At 36.3% G+C, this 27,970-nt stretch overlaps 1 protein-coding gene across 15 annotated transcripts; it reads right to left on the reverse strand.

The window, feature by feature from the left end:
• Nucleotides 1-119: 119 nt before the first annotated feature.
• LOC129262349 (protein FAM227B-like) lies at nucleotides 120-27,595 on the reverse strand. Of its 15 annotated transcripts, none has more exons than XM_064099914.1 (18): nucleotides 27,418-27,573; nucleotides 20,904-21,038; nucleotides 20,090-20,198; nucleotides 19,634-19,777; nucleotides 18,379-18,399; nucleotides 15,443-15,555; nucleotides 14,589-14,693; nucleotides 13,633-13,731; nucleotides 12,996-13,100; nucleotides 11,638-11,764; nucleotides 10,702-10,833; nucleotides 9,897-10,054; nucleotides 8,618-8,772; nucleotides 7,755-7,832; nucleotides 6,450-6,594; nucleotides 5,710-5,763; nucleotides 3,672-3,704; nucleotides 120-1,679 (listed from the first exon to the last, which is right to left on the reverse strand). In XM_064099914.1, the coding sequence occupies exons 2-18, from the start codon at nucleotides 20,991-20,993 to the stop codon at nucleotides 1,569-1,571; spliced, it is 1,779 nt and encodes a 592-aa protein (XP_063955984.1). In that variant the 5' UTR covers nucleotides 20,994-21,038; nucleotides 27,418-27,573; the 3' UTR covers nucleotides 120-1,568. The 15 variants fall into 15 exon arrangements, with proteins under 15 accessions (XP_063955984.1, XP_063955982.1, XP_063955985.1 ...); XM_064099912.1 differs by lacking the exon at nucleotides 27,418-27,573 and adding an exon at nucleotides 26,889-26,978; XM_064099915.1 differs by lacking the exon at nucleotides 27,418-27,573 and adding an exon at nucleotides 26,773-26,929.
• Between the last annotated feature and the right edge of the window lie 375 nt (nucleotides 27,596-27,970).

Here is a 27,970-nt window from a genome sequence, read left to right on the forward strand (position 1 = left end):
ATTTGATGAGTCTTCATGATCATGAAATTTTGGTTTCCTTTCCTTTACACACCCCATACACACACTGGATTAATTTACACAGGTGCAGAGCAAAAATCAAACAAATGTATTTTTACACATTTTTGAAATGGAATGATTCAATCACAATGTATTTATTTACATATAATACACATATATATTACATTCATATACTATAAATAGTTTTAAAAATATACATGAATTTACAAAATCATACAATAAGTAGTCACTGAGACCATTTTCGAGGTGTTGCAATTACACTGTACAGCATCAATACTGGTTTTCAAAGACACAGGAAGACACATTGCTTTTAATGATTGTAAATTAAACACATTAGTGGGCAAAATTACATTGTTATGACATCTGCACGACATCATTTTCTAATCGCATAGTACGTATATCATCATCACACTTAAACTCCGGTGTTGATTTCCATCAGCCAAGAATCTATATATGTCCACACCAGAGAAGTATTGAAACAACACCACTTTGGAATCAAACCAATGCTGTTTTAATACGAATTGGTGTTGTATAAACACCTACCAAACTGGTGTTGTTTAACACTTCTCAGGTGTGGACATATACAGTTTCTGGCTGGTGGTAAATCAACATCACAGTTTTTGCAGTGCAATCCAAAAGCCTGGGGGCTTATTTAGTCCCCATTCCCCATCAATATCTTTCATGTTAAATTGGCAATTTTTCTTGACTTCTTTCTTTTTAGACAGTCCCACACAACTTTTCAAAAATATGTGATTCCCAAGCATGCAGATCCAAAGATATGCAACAAAACGAAAGTGCATGTCGGAACAAATTTAAGTTGCTATAAAAGTGTCATTTTGTGTGCAAATCAAATGCAAATTTTATTTCTAGCCAAAAATACATAACCATAAATGTGTCAATATTTTCAATTTTCATTGATTAAAAACTATAGATTTCATGTTATTTATGACTGTAAGTGTTGTTGACAATTTCCAATGACAATATGATAAAAAAAGGAGAGGAAAAATTGAGAATTCAAGCAAATAAGCATTGTGGGGTGGGCGTACCTTGTCTCACAATTTCATGTTATATCAATGTCTGAAATAGTGTTGTAGACAATAAAAGTAAGAAAAAAATCAGTATAAAATCATTTACAAGCTTTATTTCGTGGGAGGGGTTATTTTTCTCATAAAAATTTGGTTCCCATGGACAAAAACGATCCACCACGATAGTAAAATGGATTAACATGAGCCTCATTAAGATTTTGACAAGCCCCTCCCCCCCAAAAAAAAAAATTCTCAAAACAAATGAGACATTCATGTCTAAAATTGGTCGACATTTTCATTTTTAGAGGGGTATTTACATTTTCCAAAGACGGGGAAGGGGCGGAGTTGAGGTCTGCACAATCAATTTAGCACAAGAATGGGTAACCAGTCTAGTATAAAAGTGTGCATAACTTACAAATAGCTTAATTCCAACGGACAAAGTAGCTGAATATCAAAAACCTAAACTCTTTAAATATGGAATTTTATTTTAATTGCATAAACCCTAATAAGGGGTTCCTTGTTTCTTCATGTTCCTTCATCCAAGTCAGGATCCTCTTCATTTTCATCTTCTCCATCTTCTGCACTGCTCTCCGTTTTCATACTCCTTGGCCGAGTGCGAGCAGGGCCAGATTTGTCCTGGAAAATCAAAATGGAATTGAAAAGTAGGGGGAAAACACACAGTAGAAAGACTTACAATTGATCCAATTAACCTCAACTGTATGCAAATCCACTAATGTCTTATTTTTTTCTGCTGGAAATTTGCACAATGCTCTTTGTAAACAAAGGGAAGTTCACTGAATTTTCATTAACAGATGGATGTATGAATAAACAGCACATCTAGAAAATATTTTGAACAAACATGCATTTTAGATGTTGAAATGCTGGCTTTCCATAGTTTTGGTCGATTGGATCAATCACAACTTCTTGTAAGACAGGGTCCAGGAATATGGACAAACCCACATGGATAAATGTAACCAACATTGTATGCATTGAGTGTCTATGCCTGTTTGAGTCTCTGCCTAATTGTGTTTACCATTTCATCATAACCACCAGTCGTGGTAATGGTCTCCAAATGAGTTTGACCAGAATTTAATTGAATGATAACACGGATGGATGAATAAAAAATATACCTGTGCCAATTAATTCTGGTTGAAAATGTGCAATTGCTGAGATGATGGCAAAATAAAACTTCCAACCAGATGTTGGGTCTTTTTCCAAGCAATAAACATACACTGCAGTCCCATTACCTGTAATAGCGATCTTCAGTGTGATTGTTTTTCATGATAGATTTTGTGATTTCACAGAGTTAGGTTAATATGAAATTGAACCAGATCTAGATATACATGTATTATGATATGGAAACAATTAACCTTGATTTTAAAATTTTTTGAAATCCTGTTTGCAGCAAGTGCATTTAATGCTAAGAAAATATGTCTGCTCTATCAATTGAATTTTTTTCATTAAGACATTTTCTTTTTAAAACTCATGATATCATGGACCATGCTAATGGTATTATCAGAAAAAATGTGCCACTCTTGTTTGAATGCTCCCCAGGGAGTGGAGAAAGTGCAAACATTGTGTGTGAACATGAAAGATCCTATAGAATGGGGTAATGATATATATGCTAAGTGGTTAGATATTTTATTTAAGTGTTATATAAAAGCGTAGTGTTATCATTATTTTCACTGAACAGAATGTCTTATAAAATAAACATTGGCTAAATTTGTCAACTCAGCTCTGATAATTTAACCCTAATTCTCCCGCTTGCCACTCACTGACTTTTTACTTTCAAGTCTCACGCAAATTTTGAGACCAAATTAGTGACGCCCGGGTACGCGGTTATGACATTACGCAACATTATGTAAGTGCATGTCAGACCCAAAATTGCTCATAAACGTGATTTCATGTACAAATCCAATACAAATTGTGTATTTGGCCAAAATTCATAAATGTATCATTATTTCTACTTTTACTTATTAAACTTAATTAATTTTGCCTTGTTTATGATCAGAATTAAGTCTGGAACGATTTCCATCAAAAAAACAATTAAAAAAACAAAAAGTAAAAAAACAAAGAAATACATAAGAAATTAAAAAACAATAAAATACATAAGAAATCGGTCTTGGTACCAGAATTTTTTTCATTCACAATTTTTAGGAATGCTATAAAGAATATTTTCACCAAAAAATAGCATTCTAGGACCTTTATTTAGTGAATCAGAGCAAAAAGTATGATTTCATGAATAAATTAGCATAATTAATTCATATAAAATAAAAATCTATGAATTCAGTGAAATTTACCAATGCAACTGCTTAGATTACGTCATTCTCTACCATCATGCAAATTTTCGTTGTGATCGCGCAATCCATGGCTGAGATCTTAAGGGGGGCCATAATGCCCCCCCCCCCCCCCCCAGGAATGACAAAAATCAAAATACCCCGGGAGATTGAGAGTTAAGTAACCTTCATGGTTATTTTTGGCTGATAATTGCTGGATCCTGAAAATTGCTATGGTTACTTTCAAAGTGCTTTCAGTGCTGACAAGCTCCATGGTTCCCCTATTTTGAACTTTTGGGGATTTCATTTCAGATTTATACTAAAAGTTGATAATAAGAAGAATAGTACTTACTTGTTTCATGATGGTGACAATTCCCTCTTTTCCCTGGAGTATAAGAAAAACAATTTCCTCATGATTTACAGTATTCTCAAATAATTGAATAAAAATAATAAAATTGTCTATATAAATCATATTGACCTACATGTAGTACATCAGGTGGCTAAACATTGAAAAGGAAATGGAATGTTTTCTAGTGCCCTGTAACATAAACATATACATTCAATCATAAAATTGATACTAATCATGGCACACCTTCCCTTACAGAATTACAATTTACAGTCAAATTAGTAGCAAGATCTTAAAATGTAAAACATGCAAAGAAACATTGAATTTTTATGAACGATTAATACTCGGGTTGACAATAAGATGTGTCAATTGATTCATATATTTCAGGGGTGAACCTATAACACTTCTTGCAAAAGTATTTATTCCACTGCAGTGTTTTCCTGTAACATCTAAAAACACATCAGTCCTGAGAAATACCTGCATGTGAAATCTCAATACTTGAGATAATTATGCATATTAGCATGTTAATGGAAATATTACTGCTTTCATTATGGTTTAAAGCCCCTTTTAAGATTCGGCAAAGTATTTGATACTGTTTCAATTCTTTGCTTGCTACATCATACATATATGAACGTGCACATCCTAACACTTTTGTTGTGGATATGAAAATAAAAACATGTTCTAGAAGATGTATTTTACAGGAATATCTATTCTGAATGGGTGCTTGAAATCAGTGTAAACTGGGAATGTAGCAACTGTTTCAAACCAGACCACTTTAAAATTATTTCAATGGGGCCAAGTAGGTATTCATTGGGGCACATCTTGGGCCCCTTTGGACCAATTCCCACCAAATTCTGGATGTGGACGTCTTTTACCATGCTCCATCAAGACATCGTATCCAAAGTGCTGAAATGCAAATATCATTTTCAGGACATCATTGCTTTACTTTACAAGTGAAAGCTCATACTATAAATAGGATTATAATATAGCATATGCATTGTTAGAAAGTTAATTATTCAAAACGTTTTTTTCTTTCAAAATGCAGTCTAGTACATCACCAAATAAATTCAGCTTTTTATATATTTTCTTTTTTACATTATCAAAACCAACATAGTAACTTCACACTTAATTCAAAATGGCTGTACAATTATTGTTGCTACATAACAAAATTTGTACCATAGAAGTGATGCCATCTGGGTCTTTGGAAATTAAACATTAATATTAGCAAATATTCCAATAAATAAGTCATATGATAAATGATAGATAATAAATAAGCATGCACTGAAAATAAGATTCATCCTGAATTACAAAAGACTGATGGTCCTCCAGTAAAGTAAATTCAATGTCTAATTATCGAAATATGTTTGGTTACATATCATTGTTTAGGTGTTAAAACCTTGTAACTCAATATTTTGAGGGACTGCTCAGAAAAAGCATGATTATAGAGTTATGACATAACAAGCAACTTCTTTTGCCGAGAAAGAGTTCTCGCAGGAATCAGGAGACTGTTTTCAGACAATATAAAATAACAACCATTGCTATATTTCTAAAAAAAGAAGCCTTTTCTGAGCTTCCCTCAACATTTTCAAATTTTGAGATACAAGAATTTAGCAACCAAGCGCCAATATGGTACAATAAACTGTCATGCAAAGAAATGAAGCATTATAATAGTATGTAATTAAATCATGCATATAATGACAATAGAATACAATAAAATCCAATATATTTACATACAGATATTTTCACAATTTCAGACTCATTCAGCATTTTCACAAGTTGCTATTTTCATGTCTTTGATTATATATTTATGTGGAGCAATGGCCACATAAAAAATGAAAATTTTGGCAATATTAGATGCGCAAAATTAGCAAAATAAAACCATCGCAAAAATTTAAGCTTATACAGTATATACAAGCTTACAAATCAACAACCAAAAAAAATAACCAGAACATCACAACTCAAATATGAATATATTCCACATGTCATGCAGATGAAGAAGGTTTAACTGTTAGATTAATATTCAGCCATGCAACTTCAGTGTTACCTTTACATAATCGTTTAGGTCCAGAACATTATGGTAGTTCCTGTTTCCAGACTCCTATAAGTAAAGGCATGTATTGTACACGATGGGACAAAGATTGGATGAGATGCTTTCTAAAATCAAAACAGTATTCAAGCAACAAGTTATGGTGAATACTCCCCTTCTCATCACTAAATCTGGATATTTTGGCATACATATTCAGGACTACATCCCTCCCTTCACTCCCATAATTCTTTCCCCTTTTCTCTCTATCATTATTTCACCCTTCTCTCTCTCTCTCATCCTTATCCTCTTCCTCCTCTTCTTTCCTTTCTTCTTCTCCCTCTTCCTCCCTCTCTTTACTCCCCCTCTCCTACTTATCTTTTTCATCCTCTATCTTCTTCCTCTTCCTCATTTCCTCTCTTTACCTCCTCCTTATTTTTCCTCTTCCCTCTTCTTTTTCCCTCTTCCCTTTAAGCCTCTTTCTCCTCATTCTCTCCCTATTCCATCTTCTTCTTCCTCCTCCTCCTCTCTCTTTATCTCCTTCTCTCCCCCTTCCCTATACCACTTTCTATTCTTCATCTTTCCCATCATTTACTCCCTCCCTTTTCGTCTTCCTCCCTCTTCCTTCTCTTCTCTCCCCATTCCCAATATCTCTTCCTCATCCTAATCATCTTTTTAATACTCAGCTCCTCCAAACTGAAAACAAATCATCATTATCATCATCCTTTCCTTTAGACGATATATTCCTAGAGAGCCCTTACCCTGAAATCTAGAATCTTCTCGCTCAGGATCTTGGTATCGTATGACCTCTGTAATATCTGAGTCTTAAGAGCCTCTATCTCCCTTGCCTGCTGAGCCCTCTGCTTCTCAATAGCTGCTAACTCCTTGTTCAAAATATCACTAATCCTGATGAAAAAAAAAAACCAAAGAATTTCCAACCATAAAAAATGTTTTAATTTATGACCTAAAATATAATTCAGTTCCATTAAATCCAATTCAAAGTTTATTCATATAAAATCCTGACTTTGGAGAATCATCATCAAAATAAAACATTACCATATGTGCAATTTCGTAGTGTGAACATTCGACTGCTATTACATAGGAATTTCCTGAAATTACCATGGCTTGAGCAATTTATGCAATGAAGTAAAATTTAAGAAAAGTGGGTATTAGAATTATGAATCCCTGTTCTTATCATGATCACAGAACAAAAATTACCCCTTTGTCTCGCTTCTGGTGTACAGGCAAGTAGATCAATTTTGAAATAGATTTTGGAATTAATTGGCACAATATACTGTAACCATTAACTTTCTCATACCTGAAACAACATGTTTTCAAATATGTCATGATTTTCAACACAAGATGGATGTATCTGCCAAATTTCATGAGACTTGAACTGAACCAACAGTTTGCTGGTTGATTCCCATCTGTATATCTCGAAAAGTCATGGTGGAGTGGTTCTGACTCCTATCTCTTGATGAGAGGGTCTTTGGTTCAAATCCTACCCCATGTAGTGGAGAGTACTGCAACAGCCAGGGTAATGAAGCCGGGTGAATGTTTCATGAAACTGCTCATAGGTTACGAGTGACTTTACGCACGACTGGTTACCCTTTATACCCCTATATAACTGACTTGCTTTACAAATTTGAATAGCATTTTTGGTCATAAGAGAAAAGCTCTCAGCTCGAGTAATGTACAGTCCTATGTAAAAATATGCTATACAAAAGATTTTATGCATAGCAGTCTTTCAAAAATGTGGAGCAAATTGCGATGCGATACCAGGAAAATTATTCTTTGCTTGGCACCTATGGTCATTTACGAACAGCTTTATGAAACACCAACGGGGGGGGGGCGTTTCATAAAGCTGTTTGTAAGTTAAGAGCGAACCTTTCTTGGCGCGCTTAACCATCACCAATGAATATACCATTTACCACGAGAAAGGATCACCAGTCGTTCTTAAAGTCGCTCTTAACTTACAAATAGCTTTATGAAACACCCACCAGGGCTTGTATGTTCTCATAGAGTGTTAGGTGATATAACATACAAGCAAATTTTTATTGACTTACTTCTGGTATTCTGAACTCATAGCCTTAGCCATACGGTTTGAGTCTTTGATGACCTCACGGTAGGTAGGAGCAGGTGGACTGGTTATAGGTTAATGGTCAAGGGTAACAAAGTAGCATATCACCAGTATCAATCAGGTTTGACAAAGGCATGCAATTCCACATTCTTGTGATCATAAACAGCATAAAATAAATGAATTTAAACCTGCAAAACAAAAATAATCCTACATTTAAGATTTTTGGTTGAAAACCTAATTGACATTGACTTCACACACAAAATCATGTTTTTTAAGCAATAATGGGTCATACGTGCACTCACAGAATGTTTACATGATTTCCGAACCGCGTAAACGAGCATGGTCTCAAAAGATGGGCAAGACTAGAGCAGGGCAATAAAATGAAATAATTTGCCAGCATATTCACAAAATCACATCCAAGCCATGGCGTAATTTCTTTCAGCAAAATATTGATCCACATTAAGCTCATTAACCCAGGTGAGGTGAATGGAAGCCTGACAGCAATTCATTCCTTGAAATGCTTGTGCTCTGTAAAAGGCTACAGGGCTAAAGCCACGGTATTAATATCCACGGTCCCTTTGGAAGGCGCAAAGAGACAGATGACAATGTGATATGTGCTATACAAGAACTTAATAATACAGCAGATTCTGAAGTCAACCTTCCACAAGTCAAGTAGAGGTGTAACTCAAAGGATTATTTCAGACCAGAATACGCAAAACATGTGTTAAAAACATCTTCTAAGTCAAATTTTGTTTTATTAAAAGTCAAACAGATTTCTATAGTCCCAAGAGATTTGACTTAGGAAGAGTTGCTTTCAATAAAATTCTTATCATTTGTATGAAAGGATACGGGAGCTTTTCCACCTCTGTCCTGCGCACATTCCTGCCGACGTTCTGATTACCAGCCAGCTGTCTCATGTGAAGATAGTGGGCCACAAGAGGGCTCCGACCCTTGATGTTAAACAGGACTCTCTCAAAGTCAGGACCTGGACCTATTTGGTGAGACTAGAAGATAAAAATAAAGGTTTATATTCTATTCACTTGGTCTACAAGCAGTTGGTCTACTTTTCACACAGTATAATACCACATTGGCTAGAATAAGGTTCACACACACACACACACACACACACACATATATATATATATATATATATATATATAGGCCTATACTGTACCAGATCTAAACCCCTCAAAAAAAGTTTGGAAACCTGAGTTTGGCCATTAATTTCTCCCAACTCCCCAATTTTACACAATGCATATTTGATATCAATCAAAAGATCATTTAATTCTCTTTAAAATGATACCATGCTTGTTCTGATCATGCCATCACGGAAAAAGCAGGATTCGAAAGTGTTGGATGAGGTCTGAATTGAAAAGCTGCAAAACGAGCAGATATAGTAATGAAGGGTCATAACAGAACACGATTCTTTTGTCTGTGTCAATAGAAATGAAAATCCATTCAAATCAAGCCCCTGCTTTTTCATTTTTGATGCTTTGTTGTGGATTATGTAGTGATGGTTCTGTGAGATAACATGGTATGAGACTCAAACTTTGAGTCGTGGTTTGAAATACCCAGGCATGTTTGTTCATTATGTGTTTGCTTGTGCAGAGGTGTGCTTGATTCCATGTTAATATTGATGTCAAGGTGCATGAAAAGACGGACAGTCAACCTGCCCGAAACGTCGAGTCTCTCTACTGCTTCTGCTCATCATCTCTACTCGCCGACTCAAGCCAGCATCTCCTCATCCATCCTACTACTCAAGCTGTTTCAACTCATCAATCTCTTCTGGTTTACAGTCCTTTTCAGGACTACATTCAAGAAAGATAACTCTACTCTAAAATTTCAATTTTCTCGCCTATCCATTTCTTTTTCTTCTATAATACTCCACATGGTGTACCGTAAACCACATCAGCGTTTGAGGAGTTAAGATTGAAATATTGTGGCAATTAACCTTCATTTTAAAGACTTTTTCATGAAACCATTGTTTGCTGAAAACTAAGTTAATGACGTTTATCTTTTGGGTGTCAATTACCCTTTGTAATTGTGTATTTCTCATAGTAGTTTTATCTTTATGTTCACATGAATCTTTGATTTTGATCTCAGCAAGAATTATATTTACACCACTGACCTCCACTTCGGTATGAGCCCCTTCCACGTTGGTGGCTATCGTCTGAGGGAAGCGGTGACCTTTGTTGAGGAGGGTCATCTCTCGTGATACAGTTGAGCCGAGTTCGTTGGCGAGGGAATCGCTCTCATCGGGTATATCCACATTGATGGAGAAATCAGCTGAACAAACAAAAAGGAAAAGAATTCAAAACATGGACAAGTTCAGTCTTATTAGGGGCATTAATCTACATTTGCCGGTCTGCACCCAGGTGTATATGGACAACAGCATGAAGGGATTCATTGACCCATTTTGGTACTTATTGGCTGCACTGCATGTACAATTTCCATTGGCTTTTATAGGGACTATCAGTACCATAATTATGGAGTTTATGATAAAGATGTTCATCAATATCAACACTTTTTTGCCCCATTTGGCATAATTCTTCATAGTAATTGGATAGACTGATCTGATATCCCATATAATTTCATATATTGTACATCATCAGATTTACAATTCTTACTATACACTTTAGTGCAATTAAAGTAACAATGTTGCATCGAATTGTAAAATGCAGAGCTGTCGACCTTTGCAAGAACACAAAATAGTATTCTGTATTTCTAAAGTTAGTAGTTTTCCATTAAAATTAAGTTTTTAATTGACCATATAGACAATCATCTGCTTGCGACATGTTGCATGTAATGAAAGCCAAACCATCCAATTTGTCATTTTAACAGGTGCTTTTGTATTTTTATTGTATTCCTGTACAATTTTTGTGATTGATATGATGTGATTAGTAGTTCTCATACTGCGTGAAAAGAATACTCACCATCTTTATTGATATGACCTTCTTTAATGAGTACCACTCGATGTTTATCCTCTTCTTTCTCCTTGTTCATGCTCTTAGGCTGTAGCCTCTTCACATCCCAGTGTTTCCATGACAACGGCTTGGGTTTCACACCTAGAGAAAACAAGCAGAGTTACATGTAATCTTGACATCTGAATGCAGTAGTCCAGTATTGTAATAATAACAATAACAAAAACAACATTAATAATAATAATAATAATAATAATAATAATAATAACAATAATAATAATAATAATTTCATGATAAATTTCATAATTACAAGTACAGATTGTGCATGAACAGATGAAGGTCATTGGCCATTAACTGGAATGATGCATTTTAAATCACTGAGATGAGCATTTTTATTCATATATTACTTCAAATATAGTTGTTTTTAAAGTTAAAGAATATCGACAAAGTGTTTTCCAGTCATGTTTCGTATTTGACAAGTGGTCACATGATATCCAATTCATTTAAATCTCTGTATGACTAGCTAATATAAAAAAAATAACCACTTTAGCTCCCAACAAATATAGAACATTGTCTTCCATGACAATACCTTTTACTCATTTCAATCAGATAATTTGACTTTTGAATACAGTAAGGGTCAGTGATGAACACTTATTTCTGTTTTGCTAATCACATTAAACCAATCAATTTATGACATCAGGTGGGGGGGGGGGGGGGAGTGTTTCACCAGAATTCAATATAACTATAATTCTTGATTAAGTGCCAATGTGTACATGATATTCAACTCATAATTGTCCCATAAGCATATCTAATCAATGCAGTGATGTGTCACATACAACACGCCATGAGAAAATTTAATCTTTAATCTTTATGAAACAACCCCTCCCCCTTTAAGGTGTGATCAGAGCTTGCAGACCTCTAAAATATCTCTACGCACTCTCTCATTACCTGCAGTAAGCTCAGAGCAGATAGAAGCTATGTTCTGTTTGAACCTATCCCCCAGCTGATGATGCGAGTCAATGAAGGCTTCCCAGTACGCTGCAAATATCGCCTGGGCTAAGCAGTCTGCATACACCTACGGAATACGATCAGATCAATGCATACATTCATGGATGAGATAAAGCTCTAGATTTCAATAAATTTTAATTATCATATTATAATTATTTGACAGATTTCTAATTCATAGGCAGTTCAGACTCTAAATTTCAGAATATTTTAATTTTCGTATAAAAAATATCAAAATATTTGACAAATTTCTAATTCATGGACATGTTCAGGATTAACCATTCAATATGTTTTGATTTCCGTACTAACATACATGTACATCATTCGAAAGATTTCAAATTTCTATTGAAAATAGGCCCGTTTTGAAAGTCCATTTTTGATGCACGGGTACACGGCGTGTTTTTCAGTCGTGTACACGTTGTAAACACTGAGAGCCAGTTATGTTACATAATATGAAAACTTGCGTTAGGCCTAAGACATATCGATTATTTTGTAAACAGCTTTAATTCGATCGAACATCGATGCATCAAAATTTTAAGGCGGAAAAATCAAGTCATTTTTTTTTTGCTCCGTCATGACCGCGCTGAAATGCACTGATCGAAGTGGCTGGATGCAGAGCAATAAAGATCGTCTGTATTTTCCATGATCACAAAACAACAACTTAAAAAAAAAAGGTATTCGAGAAGAATTCTTCCCAAAATATCTAAAACAATGATATTTGCAGATGACAACATAAGGCGGCGTTTGAAATAAAATAATATGGAAGACAGAATCACGCAGAGTCGATCTGAACAATTCTCGGTCAACTCAGTCACAGTCCAGACTCGCACACACACTACAGCCCCTTACTACACTCACTTCCCAAAACGACAGGCGTGCTTGCCGCCCAACAAGTGCTATACTAACGGAGACCAACTTGCCTGAGATGTAGTTGGATGCTGGACTTGATTCATTTATCTTATGTTTCAATTTCATATTGTAATTTTGTATCAGTAATATCTACCTTTATTGATTAGTTCATATTTCTTTCAAACACTTTTTGAAAAATGTCATATATATATATATACCAGGGTCCCGTAACACAAAGGCTAGCAATTAATCGTATGCGTGATTTTCACGATTGATTGTACATTGTAGTCAATGGAATCAACCATAGAAAAATGTTCTACGATCATTGCTAAGCTTTGTGTTACGGGCCCCTAGATGTAATACTCACATTTTGTGAAGTGAATTGACAGATTTCTTTTATATATAATGTGCGTCATATATAAATCCTTACTCCTATTATTGATATAACTTACCACAAAGAATTTATCTTTGATTTCTGGATTAACGCTGACAAACAGGGCAACAAAGCTGTCTGCTATCCTGTTGAAAATCTTTTTCTTCTCCTCTTCTCTCTTTGGCTATTCAAAGAAGAAGATAAACAATCAACAAATGATAATGATAATAATAATCTGGTTATTTACTCGTATAATGCACTTTAGACATACATTGAACGCATCTAAGCGCTTAAAGATTTATTATTACCCCCCCCCCCCCCCCCCCCCCCGTCTTGCAAAGAGCTGCAATTGATCTGATCAACCTCACCTATGGAAAGCCAGCAACGCCCACATCTAAAAGGCATATTTGTTCAAAATATTTTCTAGATATGATCTATATTTCATAAAATCATTGTTTTCTTGACAATTTTGTGTATTCGCCTTTGTTTACAAAGGACATTTTGCAAATTTTGTGTAAAAAAAAATTATGACACTGATGGATTTCCATAGAGTTACGATCAATAGGATCAATCGCAACTCTTTGTAAGACGGGGCCTTGGTCATCAGACTCAATCAGTCATTCCAATATACAATGCATGCACATTAGACAAAATGACATTCAACCTCACTTTCCAGATTTCTAACAATTTCAATCTTTATAGATTAAATGACTAACCTCATATTTATCTATAAAGAACCACCAAAACATGTCCTGCATGACAGCCACCGATGCTTCCGATAGGAACAACTTCTTCCAAAACTTGTTGAATCCAGCCTGAACGAAAGGATAAACCATTATAAAAATGTTGTTTTAAAACCTACATGTACATGTACCAAACCACAATCACAGTGTGCAGTAGTTCAGTTGGAGTATACCAATCCTGATTTTAAAAATCCTGTTTAAAATTTTGTATTGATGTGCCTAGGAATCTCTCATGAGTATAGTCCCTAACCAAACTTCGACACTTGACCCAGAATTAAAAAATAATTAACTTCTGAAAAATCTTTGGAAATCATGGGTTGAATATTCAATAATCTCTTGCATGTATCTTTATATTTAAGGTGTATAGTTTGACATCAGATTTAATCAGTTTTCGATCTATAGTCATGTCACTGTTCAAAAACCAGATGATCAGTAAACAAGGGACTTACAGGTATACGAGGAAGTTCAATTAGTTCATTAAAATTGAAGCCTATGCATACTTAAACTAGCGATGGCTTAAAACATGACTTACATTGAAATCCTGGGCCCTAGTTACCCTGTCTAGTATCGGAGGTGCTTTGAGACCATGGGGAAGTTCAGTTCATTTAACTGAAGACAAGGCATACTTAAACTTTTGATGATCTTAAACATGACTTACATTGAAATCCTGGGCTCTGGTAACCCTGTCTATAGTATCTGAGGTGCTTTGAGACCATGGGAAAGTTCAGTTCATTCTAAACTGAATCTTAGGCATACTTAAACTACATGTAGCGATGGACTTAAACATGACTTACATTGAAATCCTGGGCTCTGGTAACCCTGTCTATAGTATCTGAGGTGCTTTGAGACCATGGGAAAGTTCAGTTCATTCTAACTGAATCTTAGGCATACTTAAACTACATGTAGCGATGGACTTAAACATGACTTACATTATAATCCTGGGCTCTGGTAACCCTGTCTAGTATCTGGGGTGCCTCAAGACCATGGGGAAGTTCAGTTAGTTCATTCTTGTTGAAGCCTGGATAGCTCATTACCTTGAAAAGAGAAAAAGAGGAAACAAACCAGCATGCACCAATATCATATAATTTTGTAGTTTTATTTTTAAAATGATATACATGTACCTCTAGCAAAGTATGAGACAATTCCATGACATTTGCCCCTGCCGGTTTACTTGTTTTAAGATATTGATGTGTCCAGAAATCACTCAAAAGATAAAGACCAAATTCATGCATCAATTTTAAATCATAATACTATAGAATTTTTTTTAAAATGATATATCTCAAGTGAAACTATCTCCCACATCTGACTTTCTTATTTTCAATGAGTTTCATTCTTCTTAACTCATATCCTTCACTATATGAGGGATCATGAGTCAAGTGGTTAGAGCATTGGACTCATGATCGTACGGTTGTGAGTTTGAATCCCCGCTCCGCCATTGCCTCCACTTTGATAAAAAAGACCCGAGAGAAATTTCTGTTGCCCTTAAGGTCAGTCACTTAAACTTAGTAGTAAAATGTTTCCTAAGTAATCGGTTATATACCAGCTTGGCGTTAACCAGCAAGAGGCTGTCCGGCCAACTTCCTGCCGGAGTTACCATAACAGAAACAGAAACATGCACTTTTACATCTGTACTGAATATAAATGTATAAAAAATTAATGCAAAGGGGAGTGTTACATAAAGTAAATAGTCAGTGATTTACACTGACTAATCAATTCTGAGCCAATCAGATGCAAGGATTTCAGCTATTTGTTTCATGAAATGCTCCCATGGAGTGTGGTCTACCTCAAGACTTCTGGCCTTGCTACCTAGGATGAGAGCTCTGAGTTCAGTGCTGTTGTCTTTCTCCTGCACACGATGTGCTTTCACCATGTCACTGTTTGCAGCTCGTTGCATCACTAGTCAGAAAATGATTGAAATTGAAAAATGTTAATTTTATTGTTTACTTTTTGTTATGAATAAAAGGTAATGTGTCTATAAACAGTGGTATTTAAGACCTGCATGATTACTGTCATCAACATCAACAACATTTAAATGAAAGACTAAAATTAAACAAAACAAAGCAAACATCAGCAGTGTAATCATTGGTAGCATCAAGAATACCATAATTACATGTAGTACTAGTAGCAACAAAAGCAGCAACAAGTGTCATCATATAATTCCCAGAATCATCATAATAAGCAGGGGCACCCTAATCATTGTCATTGTTGCTGTCATCCTCATTACCATCATCATCATCATCACCATCATCATCGTATTTATTATCATCACCATCATCAACATCATTACCTATCATCACCATCACGATAACATCATCATAATAATTCTAATCATCAACATCATCGTTATCATCAACATTACAATTGTTGTCATCATCGCCGTCATCACCATCATCACCACTACCAACCTTACCACCACCATCATCATCATCACGATCATGACATTCATTGAGATCATTGAAAGGTATAATACGCTACACAAGAACTGTTATTATGATCATGATGATGATGATCATCATCATCATCAACACCGCCATCATCACCATTGCACAACCATTACCCACATCATCTTCAAAGTGAACATACATATCAACTGTACACTTATACATGTATGCATGATATGTATTCAAATCGTCAACACTGCATGATCTATCTACATTTCACTACATGAACTTGATTTATTTAAGAATGAATATGCTGCTAAACATTTTTGTTATCTATTTAGTTTCAGACCTCTTTGAAAAAGAGTTGGTTTCCTTTTTTTTTGGGGGGGGGGCGACTTTATTACTATCAATTTTTTTTTAAAGTAGGTTTATTGAAGTCTCTGCAGAATTTACAAGAAAAAAAAATCATAATTTCTATGCTATTATATATTTCCAATCACATATATGTACACTTATTCATAAAAAAAAAACATTGTAGAAAAATTCAAGTTGATAATATAAATTGCTTAATCAATACCTCACTACATGAGAAATAAAAACATCAGAAGAAACAAAGATTTTTTTTTTAAATCTTGAATGAAATGAGAATCAAAATGGCACATGATACATACCAATGGTCATGATATATATACCTTTGGTCTCAGACAGTAATTTTCCACTTCGTCTAAACCTGTTTCATATACTTTCAGTTTGGTCTCATTTTCACATGGTCCAGTCCTACTTCATCAATAACCAGTTCATCTACTGGGCGTCGTTCTAATTGCAATTTATCCCATTTGCAACTTATTTGTTCAATATCCACTTGGTCTAACAATTCATGATCATGATTTGATGAACTAAACCCCTCAAAAAAAGTTTGGAAATTTGAGTTTGGCCAGTAATTTCTCCCCACTCCAAATCTTACACAATGCATATATCTGATATCATTCAAAAGATCATTTAATTCTCTTTAAAATGATACCATGCTTGTTATGATCATGCCATCACAAAAAGGGCAGGATTCAAAAGTGTTGGATGAGGTCTGAATTGAAAAGCTGCAAAACGAGCAGATATAGTCATGAAGGGTCAATTAAGAACATGATTTGTTTGTCTATGTCATTGGAGATGAGAATCCATTCAAATCAAACCCCTGCTTCTTCATTTTTGATCTTTTGATGTGGTTTATGTAGCGATGGTTCTGTGAGATAACATGGTTTGAGTCGTGCTTTGAAATACCCATGCATGTTTGTTTGTTTGTCATGTGTTTGCTTGTGCAGAGGTGTATTTGATTCCATGTTAATGTTGATGTTAAGGTGCATGAAAACAAAAGAAACTGCTGAAAAACTCACTCATCACCACAGAAAAAAAGAACAGTGACTTTCAATATTGTGTCATTTTGCAACTTTTGAATTTTGACCTTGCCCCACATTTCAAGGCACTGCACCTCCATGTGAACCATAATCATATCATGTACTATGTAGGGTATCATTTTAAAGAGAATTAAATGATCTATTCATTGGTATCAATCACACATTAATATTCACTAAAACTGATGAAAACTAAAACTAAAAAAAAAACTAAAACTTATTGATGAAAGCCAGATTTTCAAACTTTTTTGAGGAATTTATAAAAACCCTATACTTGACAAATAAAGTAGACCAAGTGGAAATTAGACCATAGATTAAAGTGGGTATTCGAATTATCAAGTATATTGTAGATTAACAAAAGGGCAATTAGACCAAATTGATGGTAGAGGAGTTTGGCCTAGGTTGTATTAGACTTTCTGAGAGGTACAGACCAACCACTCGAAGACCAAGAGAAAAATGAACCAGGTGGAACAGATTTTTTGCTAAAAAAAACTGACTGAAAACGTGTATTGAAATTGAGATCTAAAATAGCAATATGCAAAAAATCAACTTTGGTAATGATATTATATGATATACATGTATATTTGTATTGGCAACCCTACTGCACTATTAGACATCTTCATACATGGGTGCTAAACCTAACACCACCACAATCTGAATCAAGATTTGAAATCACTAGTGAATGTACTAAATCATCTAAATGTCATCTATTTTTGTTTTTTATACAAGTAGACACACAGACGTGTACTGGACATTCAAAACTATACCCTTCACCAATGCAAACACATACATGATCAGTAAAATCACTTGTACATGTAAATGTATGAGAAAACTAAAAATGAAAAAAAGAAAACAATTTTGAAAGCCATGTGTGAGCAAACAATGGAGTGTGTCTATTTCTACCAGTGCTTCACTCTACACACAATACATACCTGGTTTATATACAACGGGTCCTGGCAATGCATATATAGTGATCAAGGTTCAAAAATTTAGATTAGGTAAAAAGGCTTGAAAACAGAACATTGAAGTGTGGCTAAGTATGCTATACTAGGAATAACATTTTCCAGACTCCAGCTCAACTCTTTACAGGTTATGTTTCCAATGGATTAAGCTTACAAGTAGATTCATAACAAGATACTTGACAAATATCAGAAATGCAAAAGCACATTGGTCTCTGAATATTGTTTTACAGACTTTAAGCACAGTAAAACCATGTGACTAGAGAAAATAATTTCAATAATAAACAATTTCAATTATAAGGGTGGTTTTGAAGTACATTTGCTTTTTTCAAGTGAGGTATACTCTAAGGACATATCTCAAAGGAAGTAACTGAATCATCATAAAAGATAATGGCAAACTTAAAATGTTTAATGCTGTGTCATACACAATGTAGCTTGACTAGTAGTGTCATCAACTACTATCAAAATTTCTTCAATTATTAATCTCTATTTATAAAATAAAAGAAAGAGTCAATACGATATTTTACACTAATGTTGTTCGCAGCAGTGATAAGTTGTAATAAATAAATACAATTCCCTTACTGCTATAAGGGGCCTCCTACATAATTTTTCTTTTTAGATATTTTTTTATTCCAATGATCACCATCATATTCTCTAGAATTCATCCATTCACCTCTTACTCTGACTGCCTCTTCTTCTGTATATATCATTGAGGTCTAACCTTTCAATTTTGTACCCATCTGTCATAATGGCTACATGCCCCCCACATATATCTCTTTGATAAATATCCTGTCTAATGTCACAAACTGCTGGTTTCTTTTTCAGATCCTTATTCGTAACTTTGTCCTACTTTGTAGCCTATTCATAATTCAATAACCCCTCAGTAACCAAAAGCTTTCTCTCAATTAGTCACAACAGAGCCCCCATAATTTTGCCATTGAGTTTAATACAAAATATATTTGGGGGCAAAGCCACTTTTCTGTCTCCGGCACATTTCTATTTTCCAGCAAAATAGGGAAAATGAAAAAGGACACAAAAATTTCCCAGCGCTATTAATTACTGGAAGGGGCATTAAGGTTATTAGGTAGCAAAAGAAAGCCATGGCCTTGTTTTTATTCAAGCCATGTAATTGGAAAGCACTCTAATTGGTAAATAACTCCTCTACAGATTTGATTTTTCATTGTCACGAAGCCCTTAAAAATGATTAGAATTTAAACATTTACGCTACCTGCTGCTGGGGAATGGAAGAGTTCATTCTGCAACCGTGACGACCTTCCATCAGCTGTAACAACCTGAGTGGCGTATATATCAAGTCGCTCTTGCAGTCTGTCAACCTTTGCTTCCAGATTGTCCAGAATGTGAATAGGAAATGCTAAAATGAGTGACAGAGTTGTTAAAGTCAAGGACTATATTTACCCAGAATTTCAAACATAATTCTCTTTCCCTTTCCTTACATTCACAAGACATTGGTGCAATTCTTACAAGAAATTTATATAAAGTTATGTTTTAATGCCTTTGCATTACATGTGATGGTTTTACCTAAATAATAACAATAATAATAATTATTGAAAAAAAACAATAGTAATAATGATAATAATAGTAACAATAATAATAATTATATTAACAGTAATAATAATTTTAATAATGATAATATTATTCGTAAGGATAACAAATTAAAGGATACAAGCATATTCCGACAAAGCCTCAACAATCTCTGCATGTGTACCAAGAAGTCCTTTATCTGTTTTGAGGTCAAGGGTCATTTTATCCATCTCCAGGATGGGCCAGTCCATCTAGATATAATCCCGTTTTCAAGGGAAGAGGGGGGGGGAGAGGAGGATCAAAAGAATTGTATTATCAAGTACAAAGCAATTGGAATCATTTTAATATATATACAATGATCATACTGCATAGACAAGGAACATTCATAATGACTATTTGCTTTGAAAACATAAAAGAGCCACTGATCTCCATAAAACGAAAACTATCTCATCAATGGCTTTTCAAAACACTTTAGAGGCTCAAAGATCTATAATCTTGGTTTTATAGGCATCAGGAAATGATGTATATCAAGTCCCCCCCCCCCCGAAAAAAATGTTGTTATGATAATTATTCAATTCAATTGAATTCAAAACTTTTCAGATTTGACAAAAAGGAAGCTCTCTGTTGAGCCACACTACAACAATGGCGATTCCACAAGAGGAACAAATTAAAATAATTCATATTAAGAGTTTTCTTACTGTTACATCTGCAATTTTTTTATTGAATAATTAAACCAATAAAAAAAATAGTGAGTGTATGATATCATCAATTCCTTTCTATCCATACAGACCCTGATGTGAAAACTCTAAAACGTCTTGACTTTCTTCTTATACATCTGATTTGATGAAATTTACAGTGCTATGCTTGTTTGATTTTTCTCTTTTGATTCAAATCAACTACTTGAGCAGGCGGACTTCTCCTTTTAAAAAGCAAGAGGAGCCATTGGTGAAACCTACCCCACTTCTTTCTCTTTCCAACCATTCTTCAAAAGATTGTACAGGATACTCATAGGAGTCCTCCTTGTTTCTTTTCCTAGAACTTGACATCGTCTTTTACTGCTGAGCACTGCACTCCGAAAGTCTGATTAGTTTCTGGATAAAGTACAAACATACAAACAAGAGGATACAATCATTCAAGAGAGTTTAATGATTAAAGTGATGAAGTGCCATTGTTAAAGGTGGAAATATTTACTTCTGCTGGAACGAGGGATGTGGGATGGCATGGTGCTTCATGTCTGCTCAGTGAACCTTGTATTGTCTGTGCATTCTTACGTGTGTACAATTTTATCAATCAAAGAAGACATGAATCCACCACTAAATTGATAAAGTATTGACCTTAAGATTTAGACCTCGATTTCCATGGAAGTGGTTCAAGGTACACCATGTGGAAGTCATATGTAGCACTAAGATAAGTAGATTGAGATAAAAGTGACATGGCTAGGTAAGAAAGTGGAGGTTAGAAAGTAGAGTATTTTTCTTAGTCTTCTAGAACTTCCACATGGTACAGTGGGCTCTCCTCCTTCTCTCATAGAAAATGCAAAGAACTCCTATACAGTAAACCGAATGAAATGATCATCAAGAGTCATGGGAAACCAGAATGGAACACAAAGGTTTCTAGCTCCTACCAAGAAGCAAAACATGTTTGGAAGTCATGGAAAAAAAGCTGGAAAACCAAATGGAGTACGCTTGCACAACAGGTATCTTCATCATAAGAAAGAGTTCAGGAGGAAAATTCAACAGTCAAGGGGACAAGAACACAGGAAGACTTGACAAATATAGAAGATGCTTCAGTGTCAAACTCCAAACTGTTTCATTGTCTGATAGAGAAACAGAGATCTGGGAATGGCTCTAATTCCCAAACAGACACTCTGAAATACAAAGATAGAACATATCAGGGATCTCTCATATCAGATGGATGGAAGCAATGCTTAATACAGACATGGCAATACCACTGGCACCCAGTTATGACTGTGAAGAACCATCAGTCATCTGCGGAACTCAAGACCAACACCAGCTCTATTCTGGAAACAGCCCAATCAAGGAACTCGACAATACCATCTCTAAGTGGCCCAGATGATATAAGTCCTGAACATCTTCTCTACCTAGGTGAAACAGCCAGGCGGCTGATTGTCTTGATGAACAACTCATTCCTGGCTGCTTCAGCGTCTAAAGGATGGCCTTATTCTGCCCCTACACAAGAGGAAAGGGAAGAATCCCTGTGCTGGTTTACCTCAATCTAGTATAGCCCCCCTTCAAAGAATTCAAAATACTGCAGCTAGATTGGTAACCCTCACTAAGAAATTTGAACATATCACCCCTATTCTCTACTCCCTCCATTGGCTTCAGGTTCATAATAGAATTATTTTCAAGCTCCTTCTCCTTGTCTATAAAATCATCCATGGTCTCGCCCCATCCTACCTTCAAAATCTTATCTCTCTCTGTCACTCATCCTCTGCAACTCAACGTCTCCGATCTTTTTCTACTCCTCACCTTCGACTATCTCTAGGACCCCGCACTTTTACCCGTTATGGCGATCGTGCTTTTTCTGCTCTTGCCCCTAAACTCTGGAACAATCTCCCCATCTCCATCCGTAATGCATCCACTGTCGAATCTTTCAAAACACTCCTCAAATCTTACCTCATTAAGCAGTCCTCTTAATTCCATATCCTTTTCTCTTTCACTGTATTTTGCTACCTCTTTTTTCTCTTTCCAATGCGCTTAGAAACTGTTGTATTAAGCGCTATATAAATATTAATTATTATTATTATTATTATCCAAAGAACTATAGGGGTATCACCCTCACATTAACACTCTGCAAACTGCTAGAATTTGTCCTTAAACCTCGTATCGAGAGTTCTCTCTTAGAGAGCAATATCATCCAGTTTGGGTTTCAGAAAGGACATTCCTGTTTCCTTACCTCAAGCTGCCTTGAGCTGGTCCTCGAACTCAACACCATCAACAGGAAGCCTACTTATGTTGCCCTCCTTGATGCAGAGAAGGCCTTCGATAGGGTGTGGCATTAAGGACTCTTCCAGAAGTTAGAGGACACAAGCATTCATCCACTTCATCGCAACATGATTAATTCCTTGTACAATGACCTGCGCAGTCAAGTCCTATGGGACGGTAATGTCAGTTCGCCCTTTCCTATTCTTCCAAGGAGTTAGACAAGAAGGTGTTCTTTCACCTCTCCTTTACATTACTTTCATTGATGGTCTCATGAAACTTCTTCGTGACAAGAACATTGGATGTAGCCTTCTGGGGCGATACTCTGGACTCCTTGTACTGGCAGATGACGTGGCTCTCCTTTGTTCATCCCCAAGTGAACTCCAGTGCATGTTAGATCAGACTAGTAAATACGCAGAGGAATGGCGCTATAGAATTAATCCTGCCAAAAGCTGTATTGTCATATTCAATGAAGGGAAAAATGCTCCTCAGCAACCTGCCTGGCATCTTAGAGATGTTGTGGTGCAGACAGCCTCTTTGCACCCTTACCTTGGCATCATAAAAATCCAGCATCAACAAGACCTAACTGAAGACATTGCAAAAGGGCTAAAAACATTCTACGCACCAACTGGATCTGGAGCTTACACTGGGGGTTTGCTTCCCATTACGTCAAACCCCCGTTTGGAGAAAGACCGCAGTTCAGATTGCAAACTGCGGTTTTATACCCCATTTTACGTTTGGAAATCCCAAAAATCATTTCCAAGCCCTGAACAACCCTGCTTGGCCAGGTAATCCCGCTGTCTCAATTTCACCTCCACAGGCCAGTATATGAGCGTTGAGCCAAGGACGAAATGATAAACAGCTGTGCTATTACGTAAGACTTCTCTGCCTGTAGTAGGACCTTCGGAATGAAATTATTGTATTCGATATTTAATCACGTTTTCAAAGGCATATTGCATTCAGAAATCCAATGTTAGTCCATTTTCAATTCCGAACGAAGAAAATCGACCTCGAAATAAGGAAAGCGTATAAAAATGACGGCATGCTTTGCAGGGACCGCGCTCAGCGCTGCGCATGCATCCCATCGTGTGTGGCCCCCTGCTGTGACTGTATATGCCGGGCTGTTGTGTTATCTTCGGACCGAGGTCAAGAAACAGGTGTTTTGATACTTAAATTGCTTGCTTGGGGGGCAGTTAGGGTTTGTCGTACTTGGAGAAGAGAATTGATGAAGAGGGAAACGGGTATAGTGTTCTCAAATGGAGGTTTTCGTCATGCAAACCACAGTGCCACTCTCTGGAAGGTCTACTGCATTCCCAGAATTCTGTATGGAGCAGCGATCATGACCCTCACCAAAGGAATGAAGGCTTGATCAGGCACAGCAGCAGTTGTTCAAGCAAATTTTGGGGATCCCCAAAACTGCTGCTGATGAGTCTGTATATCATCTGACCGGCCTCATTCCACTGAGCTCTCAAGTGGTTCAAGAAAAGCTCTTTCTAATAGAGCAGCTGCTAAATCTACCCCACGATCGCTTTGAATTTTGGACGTTCCTGCATGCTCTCTCAAGTCAAACCACCTCTATCAAAGCCTAGCAAGATACTCTTAGTAGATACAAGCTTCCAGACCTCCACTCTCATTCTGCAATGGAAGAAGCTTGTGAAGTCTGCTGTTAAAAGTATGGTAGTCTGCAAAGCATCAGAGGTAATTCAGTCAAAATCCACACTCACTTTCTGGAGGAGCATCAACATCCCTCCTCCAAATCATATCCATGCAATAGTAGTTCTAACTTCCTGTGTCAAGCTGTAATGGTCAGATCTCAACTACTGTGCCAAACACACCCTGTTCAGGCAAGACATCTCACTATTAAAAAGTCAAATACAGCCACTTGCAAGCTTTGTAACAAGGAAGATGAAGATCCAGATCATTTTGTGGGATCCTGTGCCTATTTCTTATCTCACAGAGAAGACCTTCTTGCAAAACTGAAAGGAAGGCATATGCAAGATGATATCTATGCCTGTATGACCCCATCAAGAACAGCAATTATAGTATAGCAGTATACTCTTACCAAGCTCTCTTAATCTTCCTTCTTCAGTTTGCTGTCAGCTTGTAACAGATACTCTGTTATTTTTATATAAAATTCATATGAAACGTATCTCTGTCCTATCCTCTATGAATTAATTATCCTTCAAATGCAATGGTATTGGATGGATGGATTACGTGATACTGTATTTTGGTGCTGATCTCCGATAAAAGCGGAGGAAGAACAAGAAGAAGAAAGGTGTACTGTGAACCACTTCCATTGTCCACGCAGCACTAAGCAAACATTCAAACATCATCTTAAAGATAGTTTTCTTTAAAAATCCACAAAATTTTCACTTTATATTGTTCTGTATTTTTTAAGAGTAGATCTAGGCTATAACTAGAACTTTTAAATGTCCTTAAAATTTGAGCAAATTATATGATTTTCTTTCCAAAATATGGCCAGTCACTTTCAGACTAAAAAAAAAACAATGGTGCCCAATGCCTGCAGACCCATTCACTTCACACGGGATTCTGGAATATGATGGGAAAGGCTTCATGTTGAGGCCGCTATAAGAAAAAAAAAAAATTATTGCAAGTGCAGTGCCAGCGGTTATCCTGTGCACGGCGGCGGTAATGTACCCATGGGTGATCCACGGGTGCGGTTTATAGTCCGTTACTTACGGTATTCATCATATATTTATTTTACTGGGGAATTGACTTCATCACATCGTTCGGTATAATGGCAGTGTATCCTATTGCCGGACACCTTTATTTCAGTGCTTTAAAAATTACAACTAGAGGAAATACAATCAAGAAAAATTTGCACTTGCTATTCCAAATATTCTGAAAATTATGAATATGGTAAAATTATTTTATATTTACCAACCATTTTCTTTGCATTGCACTTGCCGCATACCCCTCCACGAAAAACAGTTATTTTCGTGCGTGACAAATTACATCATGATTCCGGACGCGCGCCGGACGGGTTATAATTATAATGATGTTAGAACAAATTTGTGTTATTTTTTTCTTCTTATATCATATCATGAGTAAATTCTAAGTTTTTGTTTGCTGTTTTTATATCGATTCTGAGCAGATGTTGGTAATAATTTCGTGTTTGATTTGATGCGCTGCCGATCGTCGACGGCTCTATACTCACGGTAAACCTCGCGCACGGGTACCTTGAGAACTAGCCGTCGACGCGATCACCCACAATACACCACACCTCATCATTCGATCGAAGGAGCGGACGAGATAGAAATTCGGCAGATCAGACCCATATTTCCGTTAGAAAATATATCAATTGTCAATGCAAAACTATGTTATTTGATATTTTCTGTCATTTTAGAGATAAATAAGGTAAAAGTTGGATTTTTTCGCCTTGTTTGCAATCCTGTTCTATGTATTGGCTATTGCTCTGTGAAATTGAATTGCGGAAGTCTAACGGTACGAAATTGTTTTCGAACGCAGTAAATTGCGCGTCCGGAATCAATAGTGTCCGGTAATAGTATACAATTTACAAATACATGACTATAAAAAAGTCTATAATAATAAAGTTTCGTAGAAAAGCACTTGATTTCATAAAAGTTAAAACCTCTTCTCAAATTCGCAGGAGTTTGTTGCAATTTTGCACGGGCCGTGCCTTCAATTTTCCTGTACACGGCGGCAGTATGACTCGGACTCGGAGTAATGCACCCATTCCATGGCCATGGGAGATTTCTATTAGCTCTCTGGGTTATCCCGCCCCGGCCCCAGGCTAGCCGGCTCTAAGTAAGAGTCTAACCCACCCGTGCCCGCATCAGACAATTCGACAACTCAGCTCAGCCTCAGGCTCAGCCGATCATTCGCAACTAAAGTTACTTACATTTCAAAAGAGTAACCTTCATTCGACACACATCTCTTGCACAACTCCAAATGCTTTTACATCGGTTCATCAAAATACAAATCCAAGCATCCTGGACTAAAATAGTTTATATTTACCTTTTCTAAAATTTGTCGGGCGAGCCTAAAATAAAGGCTTCGCGCTCAAGCACCGTACGCGTAGACTTCGCCTAGCGTACGCGTATAGCCTGACAACGCGGGGTCGGGTCAACTCGGACCACGGGACATCTCGGACCGCGGGCCGAGTTGTCCCACCCATTACGAGATTTTTTTTTCACAAATCTGCGTCTATTTTTCCGTCATTTCGTAATTTCTTGTAAAGATTTTCTAGAGATATGGTCTGATGGTAATGTTCTTCACTTTCTATTACTTTTTTTTCGCTGAAATAAAAAAAAAGTGTAATTCTAGGCGTTTTTCGACAGCTCGCGATTCCCATAGGCGCGCGTGTATTAACTGTGTCGGTGCTCGGCTCGGCCCCGCTCAACAACTGACTCGATTTTGTGATCATTTCTCCTCAAGTTACCACTTTTATCACAGAAGATGGACATTATTGTATTCCATTAACTCCATTTTCTCATCAAAAGAATAAAATTTGGTGCATTTGCACGATTTTGTTAAAGTTTTTCACCTTTTCTCTCTGGTCGCAAGAAGCGAACAACCGATGAACGGTCCGCTGCTCTTCATCGCAATTCTACGTAGCTCGGCCGCCTAAACTGGCGGGGTGGGATTCAGCCCGAATCCCCAATGGAAGTGGGCGTGCACAGTCAAAGAGCTGAGCTTGACTGAGTGAGAGAGTGAACTAGATCGAGCTTGAAGCTTGGCAGTGTCGTATAGGCTCTGCCTTTTTTTTGTAAATATTTATAAGCCTATATATTTTTTTATTTTTTCTATTTTTATTTTCCCTGGTGTAGAGCTTTAAGATAATAATTTAATATACTTCAATTTCTTTGACTGAGTGTGACTGTGGTGTGGATGTTTGAGTCGCACAAAAAATACATTTACGATCAGTGTGGGGGCTCGGGGCGATTTCACTCCTGCCCCCGAAATGTGAAAAAATATTCGCAGTGTAGATGTGTGGGCATGCCGGGCTGAGGGTAGCCATCAATAATAAATGTTTATTTGGGGGCTTAATTTTTAACTTCAAATTGATTATTTTTAGGCCTATTTTTTTTTCATTTTAT

This window comes from Lytechinus pictus, chromosome 5 (assembly GCF_037042905.1).
Source record: "Lytechinus pictus isolate F3 Inbred chromosome 5, Lp3.0, whole genome shotgun sequence".
Lineage (NCBI taxonomy): Eukaryota > Metazoa > Echinodermata > Echinoidea > Temnopleuroida > Toxopneustidae > Lytechinus > Lytechinus pictus.

Excerpts from the sequence above, each read along its gene's own strand:
- LOC129262349 (XM_064099914.1), bottom strand. The coding sequence starts at position 20,993 with ATGTCAAGTTCTAGGAAAAGAAACAAGGAGGACTCCTATGAGTATCCT. Across the intron at positions 15,556-18,378 it reads ACCCGTTGTATATAAACCAG|TGATGCAACGAGCTGCAAAC; the intron begins GTATGTATTGTG and ends TTTTCTGACTAG. Across the intron at positions 6,595-7,754 it reads ATGAGTTCAGAATACCAGAA|GATTAGTGATATTTTGAACA; the intron begins GTAAGTCAATAA and ends TTTTTTCATCAG.